The following is a 14,564-nucleotide window of genomic DNA, read 5'->3' as shown; positions in this document are numbered from 1 at the left end:
AATAGCACTAGTTTTGTTGAATGAGTTTTCTTAATCCTTATTCCATGCTGTATGGAAGCCCTCAATGCTTACGCGAGTGGATTGTACTCTAACAAGATTGCTCTAGCAAGTGGTATTCTGTGACGTGACCCTTATATCTTTGTCAGTAGCCTGAAGGAGTTAATGGAGAGACTGATTACTATTTTGCATATGGCACCAAGATGGAAGGTACTGTCAGTACAACATTGACAAAAGACCTGGGCAAACCAGAGAAATTAACTGCCAGGAAATTATTGAAATTCACTAAATTTCATGAGGTAAAGTCATGAATTCCAATGCCATCCATGCACCTGGTAGAATGAGCTCTTAGCTCATGTCTGTGGTCTGCCTGAGGACAGCTCTGTTTGAAGAGGCCCTGGGTGGGCAGCAAGATGGGCCTGCAGTGAGCCCTGATGGCAGAGAATTCAGCAGCATGATGGGCTGTATTGGTGTGAGCACATACAGAAGATAAAGAGAAAGGATTTTCCACCTCTAATCAATACTCATTAGGCTGCATCCAGAGTACTGCATGCAGTTTTGGTTCCCCCGTACAAAAAATATCATTAATTGTCTGTATTGCACAGCTGCATTACTTCTCAACTTTCATGTCTACTCTCCTTACTCACATATCACATGCTGGTCTATTTAAAAGCCAGTGTTTGTTTTCTCACTCAGGGCCCATTAAGCCTGGAATCTTCTGTTCATGAAGGGCAAAATTACAGTTCCTTTTAGGGTACAGTTCTCCTTCAGATTAACTGCTACAAGATTATTAACAAATTTTATTTTAGATGTCATACATCCATTGATAAGGCCCCTAAAAGATAAACTTCTTCAGGTTTTCCAGTTAGTTTTCATCATTCCTATGTCAGTTGCAAGCTGTTCAGTGAAAGTGCACTTCTAAGGCTGGTCAGCCTTCCTCCTGGATGAAGAGCTTTAATCATAAAAATGTACAGCTGTTGGAGCAGATCCAGAGAAGTGCCATGAAGATGACCACAGGTCATCTCATATGCACCTCTCCTGTGAAGAAAGGTTGAGGGACCTGGCCTTGTTCAGATGAGAAGGCTCCAGGGAGACCTCATTGTGGCCTTCTGGTAACCAAAGGGAGCTTACAAGTAAGAGGGAAACTGGTGTTTTACGTGGGCAAATAGTGTTAGGACAAGGCTGAATGGTATTAAACTAAAAGAGAGGAGACTTAGATGTTAGGTGGAATTTTTTTTTTACCCAGAAGATGGTGACACCCAGGCCCAGGCTGTCCAGAGAAGTTGTAAATGCCCCATCCCTGGAGTTGCTCAAGTCTTGATTGGATGGGGCCCTGGGCAACCTGATCTAGTGATTGGCAATCCTGCCCATGGCAAGGGGCTGGAACTGGATGATCTCTAAGGTCCCTTCCACCCTAAACTATTCTATGATTCTACAATTTACAAGCAAGAAGTCTCTAAATAGTATTGTCAAACTGGTGTGAAAAAAAATCATCTTCAGGATTTTGCCCTGTACCATTTAGGCAGATCAGTTTCCTGGTAGTTAAAACATATTGAATAAAAAAGATTTCAGGTTTTTCTTACCTGATTGTTCGATTTGTTTTCACAACAGTTTTAAGTACTTAAAGCTTTCATTATGTTCTCTTTTTTATTCAGCCTTTAAGACAGACAACCTAGTGCAGAATTCTTTATAGCTTCTGTTTTCCAAATTTCTGATCACATTAATTTGCTTTGCATTACTCAGGACTCTTCTCAGTTCATTATCTTTTTTCTGTAGTTTTGCTGTGAATTAACACTGTCATAATACTGTGTGAAAGGAAACGATATAGTGAGAAGTATTAAATGCACCATCGGTGATAGATAACTTCACAGACTTGAAGTTATTCCTCCTTCATATTCAGTGGTATTGAGAAATCTTTTGTAATGCTCAGGTGAAGAAATGTGTTTATGTGTGCGCACTGCTTTGTGTGACTCAGAAAATGAAATTCAGTAGGAAAGAACTCAAAGGAGAGCAATCAGAATATATATGCTTGCTTTATAGCAAAAATATTGATTCCAATATTTTGCTGTCAATCCTCAGTGCTAAATTTCTTTTCCTGAATAAATGGTGCAAGCTTTTTTCTTTTGTGCAACTGACTGCTCTAAAGTGTAGAATCTTGCACTTTTTAACTGTTGTACTACTTTTTTTTTTTTTTTTTTTTTTTTTTTTTACATTAGTCATGGCAATTTTAAATTTTAATTCTGTTTTGCTCTGAGCAAATGTCTTTATCTTTTGATCATAGTAGTAGATGTGTAAGACACATATCAAAAGATTTAAGAGAGAAAATAATTTTAGTCTGCTGTAATGTAGTGGTCAGAGATCTGACTATGTGGGATAGCCTGAAGTTCTCTCTGTCTAATTTTAAGTTAGGTAGAACAAAAATGAGTGACTCCATTTTTCACATCTTCAGCAGGTGCTGCAATCATCAGTGTGCTGCAGATGTAGAATTTCAACTGAGTGTTTTCATGCAAAAATTAAACCCGATTAGACAGTTTGGTCATTAAATCCTCTGAGATGTAAATATCACTGGTAAAATACTTATGTGTTACATTTAATTAATGTTACATAATTGGAAAAAAAATGAGATTCAATTATTATACTTTAAAGCTTTGTCCTTTCAATTTTTTTTTTTTTTTTAATTTATATTTATAAATATGCAGGGACAACCCTGGCTGTATGTACAGACTCGGGGATGAAATGCTGGGGACCAGCTCTGCTGAAAGAAATTTGGAGATCTGGTCAACAGCAAGCTGAACATGTGTCAACAATGTGCCCATACAGCCAGAGAGGCCAACTGTAAACTGGGGTCCATCAATCACAGCACTGCCAGCCAGTCGAGGGAAGGGATTGTATTGCTCTGCACTGCACTGGTGCATCCTCACCTTGAGTACTGTGTGCAGTTGGGCAACGTAGTACAAAAAGGATAAAAAGGACTACTGATTATCTTTGAACACTTTCTCCCGCTCTTCAATACCTAGTATGAAAAGCCTCACAAATACTACTCTACCAATCTGAGAAAAAAGTGGCCGTAACCAAGTCAGTAGTTACTGTGGAATGCCTAGTATGCCTCAACAACACTTTCACACTCTGCCTAATTTTTACGAGGTTTTTCAAAATAAAATTTTAAAGCAGGGAAGACAAGTGTTTTATGTCAGTTAGACCAAAGTTTCACTTAGAGATGCCTATTTTGAAACAAAATTCAGAGTTCTGAGATTTAGGCAGTAGATAAAATATACACAGAAAGAATTAGGGTATTTTGAGTAGGGTACCAAAACATTGCCAGCAGGGACTGCTTTAAAGCAGATATGCTGGCTAGGGATGTGCCTGATGAAGATAAGAACAAAACCGATAAAAGCATTCATCTGCATTCATCTCCCTCTTGAGAATGTTTTTCTCTTATGTGTGGTATTGAGAGGTTTAGGGCTTGCTTAAGTAAGAAAGTTTCAGAAACTTTTCTTTCAAAAAATGCGATAGTGACTTTCTTAATGGTTCACATGACAATTATACTACTGTTCTTTTTACCTCTTCTTCCCTCCATGTTAATGTTCACACATGGACACAGACACGAAGCCTCATGCTTCTTTTCTTGAGGACAGTATCTAGAAACCCCATCAGAAGTATGGAAACCAACATTTACTTTTCTCCTCTGCACAAATGAATTTTAATTTATATTCCTCTATAGCACTTAAATCCTATACAGCTCTACATGTTTTCTACTTGTTCTTTTTTTCTTGCAAAACACATAATTCTGATGTATGATCTCTAGTCCAACTCCCCTGCAATTAACAGGGACATCCACAGCTAGATCAGGTTGCCTGGAGCCTTATCCAGTCTCACACTGAAAGCCTCTAGGGACAAGGCATCAACCACTTCGCTAGGCAGCCTGTTCCAGTGCCTCACCACCCTCACTGTAAAATATTTTTTCCATATATCTAACCTAAATCTACCCTATTTCCCATTAAATGCTCTTAGTTTGAAGAAGCACTTTTTGTGGACTGAAATTTGCCCAGTAGAGTTGCATGTACCACCCTCTTCAACACAGAGCAAAGAAGGGAATGTTCTGAACTCTGATTCTCAGCCATTTATAATGGTCTAAAAAAGCACACTTGAAAGGCTGAGAGAGATCTAGATTAATCTTATTGATTCTGAAAGCAAATAAGGTATTGTCGCATGTCATCTTAACTCATGTAAGGAGTTAAATGAAATGTGAGCTAAATACTAGAATTTAATGGGAATAGAAGAGTTTCAGTGAGACTTTCTCTTTAAGTAGTTTGATAGGTATTTAATCCGTTACTCTACATATTTCAGGATATTTTCCATTGTGTTTGTTCTAAACCTACGAAACAATTACTAACTAGAGAAATGGTCTGCTTTGTAATTGGGTAATCTGCTCACATAGTTTTGCTCTCTCAAGATGTTTCTGTAGAGCATAATTTGGTGTGTCAGCCAAAGAAGCTGTGATTGCCAATGTGGGTAGAATAGAGATGTAAAATCAGCGGATAGCAGAAAGGTGCTGGGAAGATGGTTTTGCAAGGCAGTGTGTCCACTGTACAAAAATATCCACTGCTATATAGCATAGTTTTTAAGCAGATGATTTTGACACAAATTTAATATGTTTTCATTTGTAGGATATTGATAAATCATCCAAAACTGCTGGAAATTTAAAATATGTCAAAATTTTAGGATAATTAATACATGTCAGTTTCCAAACAGGTAAGAATGATTAAGGCTTCCACTCTTGCTGTACTTTGTGAATTCCCTGTGAACATGATGTGCAAGATTTATCTTTCTAGAATTAAACACTTGTGTCTGAGTTATCATTTATATTTATTTTTTAAGTCACAGTAGAGAGCTATGATGCAATTTGTTCCCTTCAAGATGGATCTAGGGAAGGGGTCAGGTGAATCATGTTTCAGAGGTGTCTGTTGCTCACCACTGGATTACAGAATCTAAATGACCATTCTAGGTGTGCATTTCTGCACTGCAAACCTTTCATGAGATTTGGTTCAAGGTTAAGACACCTATCTGTGGACGTCTGGTGGCATGATCAGTGTCTGCATCCCATCGTATTGTGGAGATCTGGCCTCATCTCCTGCTACAAGGACATGAACCTCCTGTAAGCCCTACATCAGCCTTACATTCATCTTGGAATGGGTGTCTTGGACATTCTAAAGTGTGTTAAATGGTGACAGTGACATACATGGGTAACTCATTTGAGCTTAGAGAGAACAGAACCTCATGATCATCTGCTGTGTATGCACTTAAGAGTAAATATAATTTCTGTGCTTTCAATTTCCGCTAAATATAAGGGAAGACTTGAAACTTGATTATCCATAGAGCTACACATCTAAATTTCAGTGCCTTAAGTTTAAAATGACTTCACAGACCAAAACTTTTTACTAATGATCACCACAGAGTTTTTCCCTAATTTTTTAGAAAAATGAAAATATTATAATGTTTCATGTTTGGTTTCACTTTCAAGTCCTTTGTTTAAAAGTACACAGGGTACAAGGCACGTTTCTTCTTTAATTCCATTACTCTGTTCTTTTTGGCAATCTACTATTTAATAAAATGAATAGACTTGATTCAAAACAATCTTTTGAAAACAAATCTTGCAGCTAAACCTTAAATTATGTATGACTGTTCTTCAGTTGCATAGAAAAAAGTGCAGTGATGTTATGATATTGTTATACACCTCATAAATTAGTAAATATTATTCTTAAATATGATAATGTATTCCATAACAGGTTTGTTTCTTTTCTTCTTCTGTGAAATGACTGCAAAGCTATTAAATTGCACTAGTCTTCCTTTCTTAACAAATAGCTGTAAACAGCGCTAATCCACATAATTTAAGAAAAGAGCTGACTGAAGAATAAGAAAAATTTGCAGATAAGTGAATATACCAAAAATTAAAATTGACTTTATTTACTACTATTCATGGAGAAAAACTTTGATACCAAAATACTTGACTACTTAAGAGAGTTTGCTAGTTGACAGTCCAGTGGTAATTTCAGAAATGTATGTCCATCTTGGCATTAGCCAACTGAAGTCCTGTGACACCAGCATTTGTGATCAGAGTATGTATATCTGTGTGTTTTATAAGATGGAAACCTAGTTTTGCATTGTGATAGAATTATCATAAAAACAACATTTGTGATAGATACCTGACACGGTACAAGGGAAACCTCTGAGTCAGAAACAATATTGCATTTCTTTATTGAACAGAAAAATGCATTCACATAGATTTATACGTACATTATCTATCTACTTATAGTGCAGTTTCACAGCAAGTCATACAATTGAAAACAAAAAGAACATACTTCAGCAGTGATACTTCCTTGCGAAAAAGTACAAGGGAGGATGATTTCTTTTTGTGTTTTAATGATTACTTCAAAGACAATTTAGCCTGTTTTTTTACAGCATAAAAGAGGCTTTGTAGGTCTAATTCATTTGGAGCCTGAATAGCAGACCAGTTTTCCTCTTTCTTTAAACAGTGTTTATATGAATTTTACGTATTGAATGGGATACAAGTTATTATCACTAAGAAATGTTCATGTTCTTATTTTTTTGTTTCTGTGCCTTGCTTTTACAGACTAAAACTGGTATTGCTTTGTTGTATGATGAAGTATCTGAAAATGCTCACGACATCCGACTGAAGCTCACAAAAGAGGTATTAACAATTCAAAAACAAGATGTCGTCTGTGTTAGTGGAAGTGATCACAGTGCAAATGTAAGTGCTTCTATATCTCTGTGCTTTCGACTGCACTTTGTTTTCTATAGTGATCAGTTTATGGTATTTGGAGTGCAAGAGAATTTATTGAGTAACAGAAGTATGTAATGTGTCACATGGCTGCAATATAATGTGTCTGTGCACCTAAGTGTATATCATTATGCTAGTGATATTTAAATGCCTTGTAAATAAACTTTCTTTCCTGGAAAAGGATTTGAAATTCCATCTTGCCCAGTCCCTGGCTAATTCTTGAATGAATCATCATAGACTGAGTGCATTTGAGGAAAAGTTCTATCAGATTTGTGTTTGTATTTATCATCACTCATTGATCGTTCATACAAAAATAGGAAGGAATGGTTAATCCAATTCTTCACTTGAGAGTATCGAGATTTGTGTTGGTTCATATTTTGATACAATTTTCTCCTACATTTTGTAGATACCCTAAACAGTGTTTCCAGGTGGAAGACAGGACAGGAAGACAGGCTCTGAAAGGGTTAGTTCAGTGTAGGCTGTCTTTGTCAAACTTTAATGCATAAAAATGGATTAAGTCATACCTTGATGGGAATATTTGCTTTTTCTATATTATACATAATCAAATAAAAACTTTTGGAAAATTAGCATTTGAAATAAAGGCCAATTAAGATAAGCACTGTGTATTTTACAGCATGTGAATTACTCAGGAGCTCAAAAGCAGAATTTGAAATCAGGCTGAAATACATGGTAGTTCTTTAGTGACATTTTTGGTAACTGAAGTTTTAAATTTACAGCTACACATGCTAGATTCAGAAGAGATAAATGCTTTATATTTCATGTGGTTCAAGAAAATAATTTTCATCTCTCCTCTGTATGACTCAAAATATTAATGGAAAACTGTAACTTGAAAGTCAGTTCTATAGCAGTCACAAACATTTTTTCTTACTGATTCATTCTCCTTTCTATACTTATTATTTCTTAGTTACTCATAGTTAATCTCTATTTGGATATGACCATTTATCACAATAGTGCCTTTGCAACAAAAATAGAAGTAAAATGTTTGTCTTCTTCCTGGAGTGATGTGGAACATGTAGGAAGAATACAGAAAAGTTACTCTAAAACCAAAATCTTTCTCCGTAAGTAGGATGTATGAATGGACAAATTGAAGAAGTAAACCCTGTATGTACTTGTGATAATATTTTTTTCCTTCTGCCAGTATTGTGAGACAGCATTCATGGAATGTATTTGACACATTTGTTTCCACTCCTTTTGCTCACAGATTCATTGACCTTGAGGAATACTGAGGACAGGGTTTGCAGATGTTTAACTGCTGGCTCCATGCATTTCTGAATGATGAGGGCTGGCAAAGGTGTCAGTTATCACAGGTGCTACCTTGGTGGTTTGGCCTTTCAGCAGTGCAGATCACTCCCAAGGATCTCACACTGATTCTGCAGATAAAAGTCTGTCTCTGTAGAATGCCCATCTTTTACTGATGTCATCTTGATCTTTACTTGTTTCATGTTTTGCCATCTCACATTCATATTTAGGTACTATCTTTATGCACAGAGAAAGCTTTATTTTTGATGAGCAGTTGTAGGGCTTGTTTTCTATCATTTTACTTGGAAGTAAAGTATATATATAGAGAGGAATGTCGTTTCTGGAATTCAAGATACGTAGAGAGGAAAATAATGTAAAGGCAATCAATTATTCTCCTCAGTATTTAGCTTTTTCACAGTGTACATCAAAATGTAATTCAGTAATTTGGGCTTGGGAAATCCAGCAGTCCATGCAAATTTTCATGACTCAGTGTAATGTTCAAAATGTTCAAACTCATAGGAAAAAAGTCTGTAAGGTTGGATCAGCACCCTTGAAGCATGAAGATATTGACAGAAATGGTATATGGGAAAAAAGACGAATTTTTAAAAATAAATTCTGAGTATTTTTGGCAGAAGGTTCTTTTTTCTTTCTTTCTTTTATATGAATAGTTTAATAACACTTACAGAAAGGAATCAATTACCAATTAAATGAGCGCCAGAGTAAGACCTATTTTCAGTTAAAGGAGAAACAGAGAGGCATTCCTTTTTATACTTCTCATAATACGCTTTTTCTGAAGAGTATGATTTTTTAATAACTTTTTTGACATTTAATAGGTTAAAATTAATTTCTTACATATTCACGGTACCTCATTCCCTTCCTTACTACTCTGCCTATCCTTTTCCTGTTTTAACCTCACAGTTTCGTGCCTCTCTTCTTTTCATAAATACTTTTCTCTTTTAATTTGCATTTTATTTTGGTCTCTCTTTTTTCTGCTTTAATTCCACTTGCAAAGTTAAAAATAAATAAAGAAATAATTGCATCTGGCTTTTTACCACAATCAGTCCCTCTCACAGAGCTGAATTTCTCTGACTTGATCAATGGTCAGGCAGGTTTTCAGTAGGAAGAGAAGTCTTCAACAGATTATGTGAGGCAAATGACAAAAATCTTTGTTTTCTACATGCCCAAATTTCTGGCTTTGTAAGTCCTTTCTTAGCTAGAGTTGGGCAGAGTGAAGTGAGGTAGATGAATAAGATCTCTTTGAGCTGAACTATTCCATTCCAAACAGGGAGGAAAAACTGGACGATTTTTTAAACTAAAAATTAGAATGCATTAAGTGCTGTTTCGATCCCTGATGAACTGCTATGATTCTTTTCCTTTATAACTCAGATACTAATAAGGCCACAGAAAAAATGTTATTTTAGCAAAGCTGTAGAGAAAAGACATTAAGGGCTAAAGTTTATTTTTTAAGCTAAGTTGCATTTCTGTCTAGGTAACTACTGTTACTACTGTGTTTGCCCAGAGTCTGTTCTGTCATCACTAGTATGCATATATATCCAAAATAATTTTTCAAAGAGCTTTTAAAATCAGCTAATGTTTACATTTTTATCTATATTTTGAAACACCAAGTGGATGATTAAAGGAAGACTCTTCCTTTTGAAACTAAGGTCATTTGTATAGAGAAAATGCATTATTTAACTATTTGTTATTTGTTTTCACGTGCTGAAAAGCTGACCTAGATATCTAAAAGATAGCAATCTTTTAGCAATTCTTTAGGATTCTTTAGGAATTCTTTAGGATTTTTATTATGAAAGATCATAAGCTTCTGTTGCTGCCATTTTGAGAAGAGTTAAGAGCTATTATCACAAAATAAATAATAAATATGAATAGTATTCATCAGCATGATGAAAAACCTCAAACCTCAGTAATAAAGATAAAAATAATAAGTAGTTTAAGTTTAAAAGACTAATAAATGTAACAGCACAGGGATGCAGAGGGTACTGTGGATGTGCCTGAAAAAAAAGTCTCTCCATGAGTTGTGTAAAGAGTCAGCTGAGGGTAAGTTAACATACCCGCAAGAGAGAAGAAAAGGCAGCACAGCACTGATGTTACTACAGTTGTGTCCTTTATTAAAATTTCAGTTTATCTATTGTACGTGGAGACATGGCAGACAGTAAGTAAAGATAGTACTGGTAAAGATAGTTAAATTGCTACTGTATACATTGTGAGAGCTGGTTTAGCAGTTTAAAGTCTTCAAGAGCTAGAAGAAAAATAGATGACTACAATAGGGACATGAGCATTTCCTATCACAGTATGTTAGATACTAATGGTTGCCAACTCTGCTCTTCATCTTTATTATATTACCCGCCAACATATGAAACGTTGCACAAAGTGAAGGTAAATGAAATTATTCAAATAAAGAACAGCTGCTAATTTCTGTTATAGGATGCCTTTTTATTTAAAAGAAAGAAGTAGGGAAAATGAAGCATAAACATATCTTACCATTGGTTCCAATCTATGTTATTAGTAGCTCTGGAAATCCAGATTTGTATTATCATCTGTATTGTCAGTCACAGAATACTTTGGATTGTAGGGAACCTCGTAAGGTTATCTGATTCAACCCACTGTTCAGTGCAGGTTTAACTACAAAGGCAAGTTACTGAGGGCTTTGTCTATTGAAGTTCAGAACATCACCCAAGATGGAATTTCCACCACCTCTCTGGGCAGCCCCTTCTAATGCATAACCACTTTTGCTGTGATATTCTTTACAATCATGCTCGACTGGAATTTTTTTAGCTTCAAATAGGGACATGTGTCTCCTCTGTTTGTTGTGCATCTCTGAGAGCAATTTGGTTCTGTTTTCTATATAATCCTCCTTTACGTTGGCAGGCTTTGAAACTAAAATGAGTGACTTCATTTTACTCTAAAAAAAAGACTCTGAGACTTTGATCTACAGTAATAGAAACAGTTATAATAAGATAAACTGATAAAAGTATCTTGCTATACTATACTATATTTATTAAGAATTCTCTGCAGCTGTCCCAGATCTCAGCTAGCATGTGAAAAGATTTACTTTATCTCCATACAAAACTCGAGGGCTACTGGCATGCCTCAGTCATTTGTTATAGATGCATTCTTCTCGTTACTTTTTGGGAAAGGTTACATACTGAGCAATGCAAAAAGTTAAAAGTTTCAGCTCTCTCTTTTCCATTAATAGTAATCTTTTGATTTTTAGCTATGTGTTCTTTCTAGCCTGCCTCCTCTTCATGGAAGTGTAGAATTAGGCATCATGGGATGCCATGGAGTATTAATTCATACTTTTCCTCTCTTCTGTGGGATCTCTTGGCTTATATTTCCATTGGCTCCATAATTCCACGTCCAAGAAGTTATGCTTCAATACTAATTTAATTATTCCTAAGGCTGTAAAAGACACTTAAAACTGATGGACTTAGCACTGAAATTTATACAACATCCTTTGAGCAAAAAGCTTTTCCTAAAGGCCAGACATGTTATAACCAACAGGAAAGCAATTATTATTTCTAGTAAAGTTGTTTGACTGACATCCTACCCCCAATATAGTTTTATGGAAAAGCTGTTATATTGTTTATTTGACTGTTTACCTAGTCAGTTATCTGTTCCTGTTTTTTTACAGTTCCTGTGAGGACAGTATTAACAACAGATATGGCACATTATCTGGCCAAATCAGCTAAGTGAAATTTACTTTTTCCTCATGCTCCACTGACTGCTTTGGAGTTTTGTATACTCATCATCTTTAATAAAGACTGTGGAACATATGGTAATATAACTAGTAAATGTAATGCCTAAGGAAGTGATCAAAACTCACTGCTTTCCAGATTCTAGTTTTCTTTGACCCTGGACTACTATGCAGTGGAAGAAGGAATCTCTGTATTACAGTTCTGGACAATGGCACTGTAATTCTTCTGACATGTTCCACAATATCTTTTCATGCTAACTTAAGGGTGCATGGTTCTAGCTGTATCATCTAGATGTCCAGATTGTTAGATAATTAAATTAATTAAAATCCATCACCTTCTTCTGTTAAGGTTGCTGTATGCACTGTCCTATGCATGTTGTTTCTTCTGAATTCTGCCTGGAAAAAATCTTGTTCAGGCCTCTCCTGCAGTTTAAAGTCCATGTTTCTAGGAAATGAGTTAGGAATTGAGTCCACAGAAGGTGGACTGCAACCTTTGCAACAACTGGGAAGGTGAAAATGTGCTACAAATCAGTGAGAGGTGAAGGTTGTGTGAGAAGAGGTGGGAATCTTGGTACATGGCAGAATATTAAACACATTCAGCTTAAACTGCTGAGGAAACTCCAGGAATGGTGAGAGTGAGCTGAGAAAATCCTCATGTGTGCTCTTCCCTATCTTTGTTTAGCAGACAACTTCCTGAAAGATTTCACATATTCTTCCTCTTCACTGCATCCTCTTGTTTCTTTTGGATGTACAGCAACCAGCAGGAGCTCTGCATTTTATGGTACATTTTACTGGATCTCACATTCTCACAAGATCTGTTTCTTCAATAACTTTTTTTTTTTTAATCTCATAACTTCCTTTTGGAAGCTTCAAGAGTTGCTGAACAAGTGAAAGATAAGATATGGCTGGTATTTTAAGTACCTATCTTCTTTTCTCTTCTTCTATCAGACCATATCTTCACTTGCATCCATGTGGGACAGTTTGTAGACTTCTCTTTTAACTCTTCCTATTGCTCTTTCTTGTTTTGATTCTTCTTTTCTCCCCGCGTGTTTCCCAAACGCTTGGATGGCTACCTCTGCTCTTATTGACATTGTTTACTAAGATAGGCTTTTATTTCTGTTTTTAACTTGCCATGTAGTATCTGTACTAAAACTGTTATCTTACTTTCAACAACTAAGGATACTTTTTGAGGTTATTGTCTCCAATAAACACTAGGTAGAACAGTAGTGGAAATAAAGATTATTTGTGTAACAAAAATGTACCCAGAACAATGTGGTAGTAAGTGAATGGTTTCTTTGCTTGTGTTTTCCTATCTTTCTCTTTATCCAGTTACGCTGTTTAAAGGTTAGTTTGTTTGCCATTAAGTTAATAATAGCCTATTGTTGTTGGACTATGGGGACTAGATGGGCTCAGGTACCAAAGGAATTTAGTGATTGCTGTGTTCATTGTTGATGAGTGACTCAGCAGGTCCTGCAGTGGGGAGATGCTCACTCCAGAAGAGTAGCCAGCAAAGTGGTTTCTCATGTGACCTTCCTGGCCAGTGACAGGACAGTCCAGGTGGATGCCTCTATAGTTGGCACAGTGGTATTATGTTGACTAAGTGAAAGAAAAAAAACCAAACAATGAACCTTGACAACAATCTTTGTTTTACAATCTATTGTAGCCATTGTGAATGAGCTTGTTTCTTACAACATTTTAAACAAAATGTAAAAAAAAAATAAAAATAAAAAAATAAAAAAAGAGATGTTCTGATGTTCCTTCAGTTTAATATTTGGGAATAGTATATTTATTCATTGAAATTTTCTTGCAGACTGACACAGATTAAGGAAATACAGTGCATCTTTTCCAGATGTATCTGTTTATATCAGTGCGTGTGGAGTGCTTCAAGCACTGTTTCTTTCTGAAATCCCATTGTTCATTAAGATCATTTCTAATGAAAGATTTTTTCCACAAGTGCTAGTCTTATTTGTTAACAACTTGTTAATAAGGATAATATAGTCAGGCATTACAGGGGATATAAAATCTTGTTAAAAATCTAACTAACAAAAATAGGGACTATAATTGCCTTCTCACATTGCTGATTAAGCTCTGGTCATGCCACTGCATATGAATGAATACAGATATAAAAGACCTCTTCAGAGGTAAACTTTTACATGTAGACTATGGCTGTCAGTATCTTAGATTTGGTCAAAATTATTTCTGCTATTCAAATTATTGATAGCTTTTTCTGCAGTGCAGTTGTTTGTACACGTTATTGTTTCAAGATACAGACCCTGTTGCCAAGCTATATACACTGATGAGTTACAAAGCTGGTGGATTATGATCTAACCCTCCTGCAGAGTAAATGTTACTCCATGAGTGGTACTGTCTTTGGAAAGAGGCAAAAGTTTTACTTGGGTGTGTTAGGAAATATGGATTGTTTTTCATACTGGCTTTTAAGTTCTATGTAATAAAGAAGAGATAATTGTGACACTTGGCAAAGGAAGAGTTGGAACAGGTGATTGAATTAATTCAATTTGAACCATGACATTCAGGAAGGTATGTCAGTAACAGCAATCAAATAGGTTTCCTTGGGCATGTTAAGTAGTTGAGAAGTTGTTTTCACAGATCAGGAGATATTATCACTGAATCTGTGATTGAATAAGATTGCTTAGTGATAAATGTAAAGAAATTATTTGAAACACCACAGGAACAAATTTCTGAAGAATGCAAGGAGTGAAGAATCTGCCTTGGAAGAAAGGAAATCATCTTATGTATGGGAACTATTACTTTTAGTTCCAGTTTAGTTTTATTTTC

General features: G+C 35.7%; 1 protein-coding gene across 1 annotated transcript in view; it reads left to right on the top strand.

The window, feature by feature from the left end:
* The first annotated feature begins 200 nt into the window (after positions 1-200).
* SNTG2 (syntrophin gamma 2) overlaps positions 201-14,564 on the top strand; it is a 144,051-nt gene continuing 129,687 nt past the window's right edge. The window contains exons 1-2 of the mRNA XM_048934715.1: positions 201-296; positions 6,629-6,766. Of these exons, the coding sequence (XP_048790672.1) occupies positions 201-296; positions 6,629-6,766 (234 nt within the window). The remainder of the gene's footprint in view (positions 297-6,628; positions 6,767-14,564) is intronic.

The sequence above is a fragment of the Lagopus muta genome, chromosome 2, assembly GCF_023343835.1.
Source record: "Lagopus muta isolate bLagMut1 chromosome 2, bLagMut1 primary, whole genome shotgun sequence".
In the NCBI taxonomy this organism is placed as follows: domain Eukaryota; kingdom Metazoa; phylum Chordata; class Aves; order Galliformes; family Phasianidae; genus Lagopus; species Lagopus muta.
Note: the sequence above shows the minus strand (reverse complement) of the source record. Positions and strands in the feature narration are given on the sequence as shown.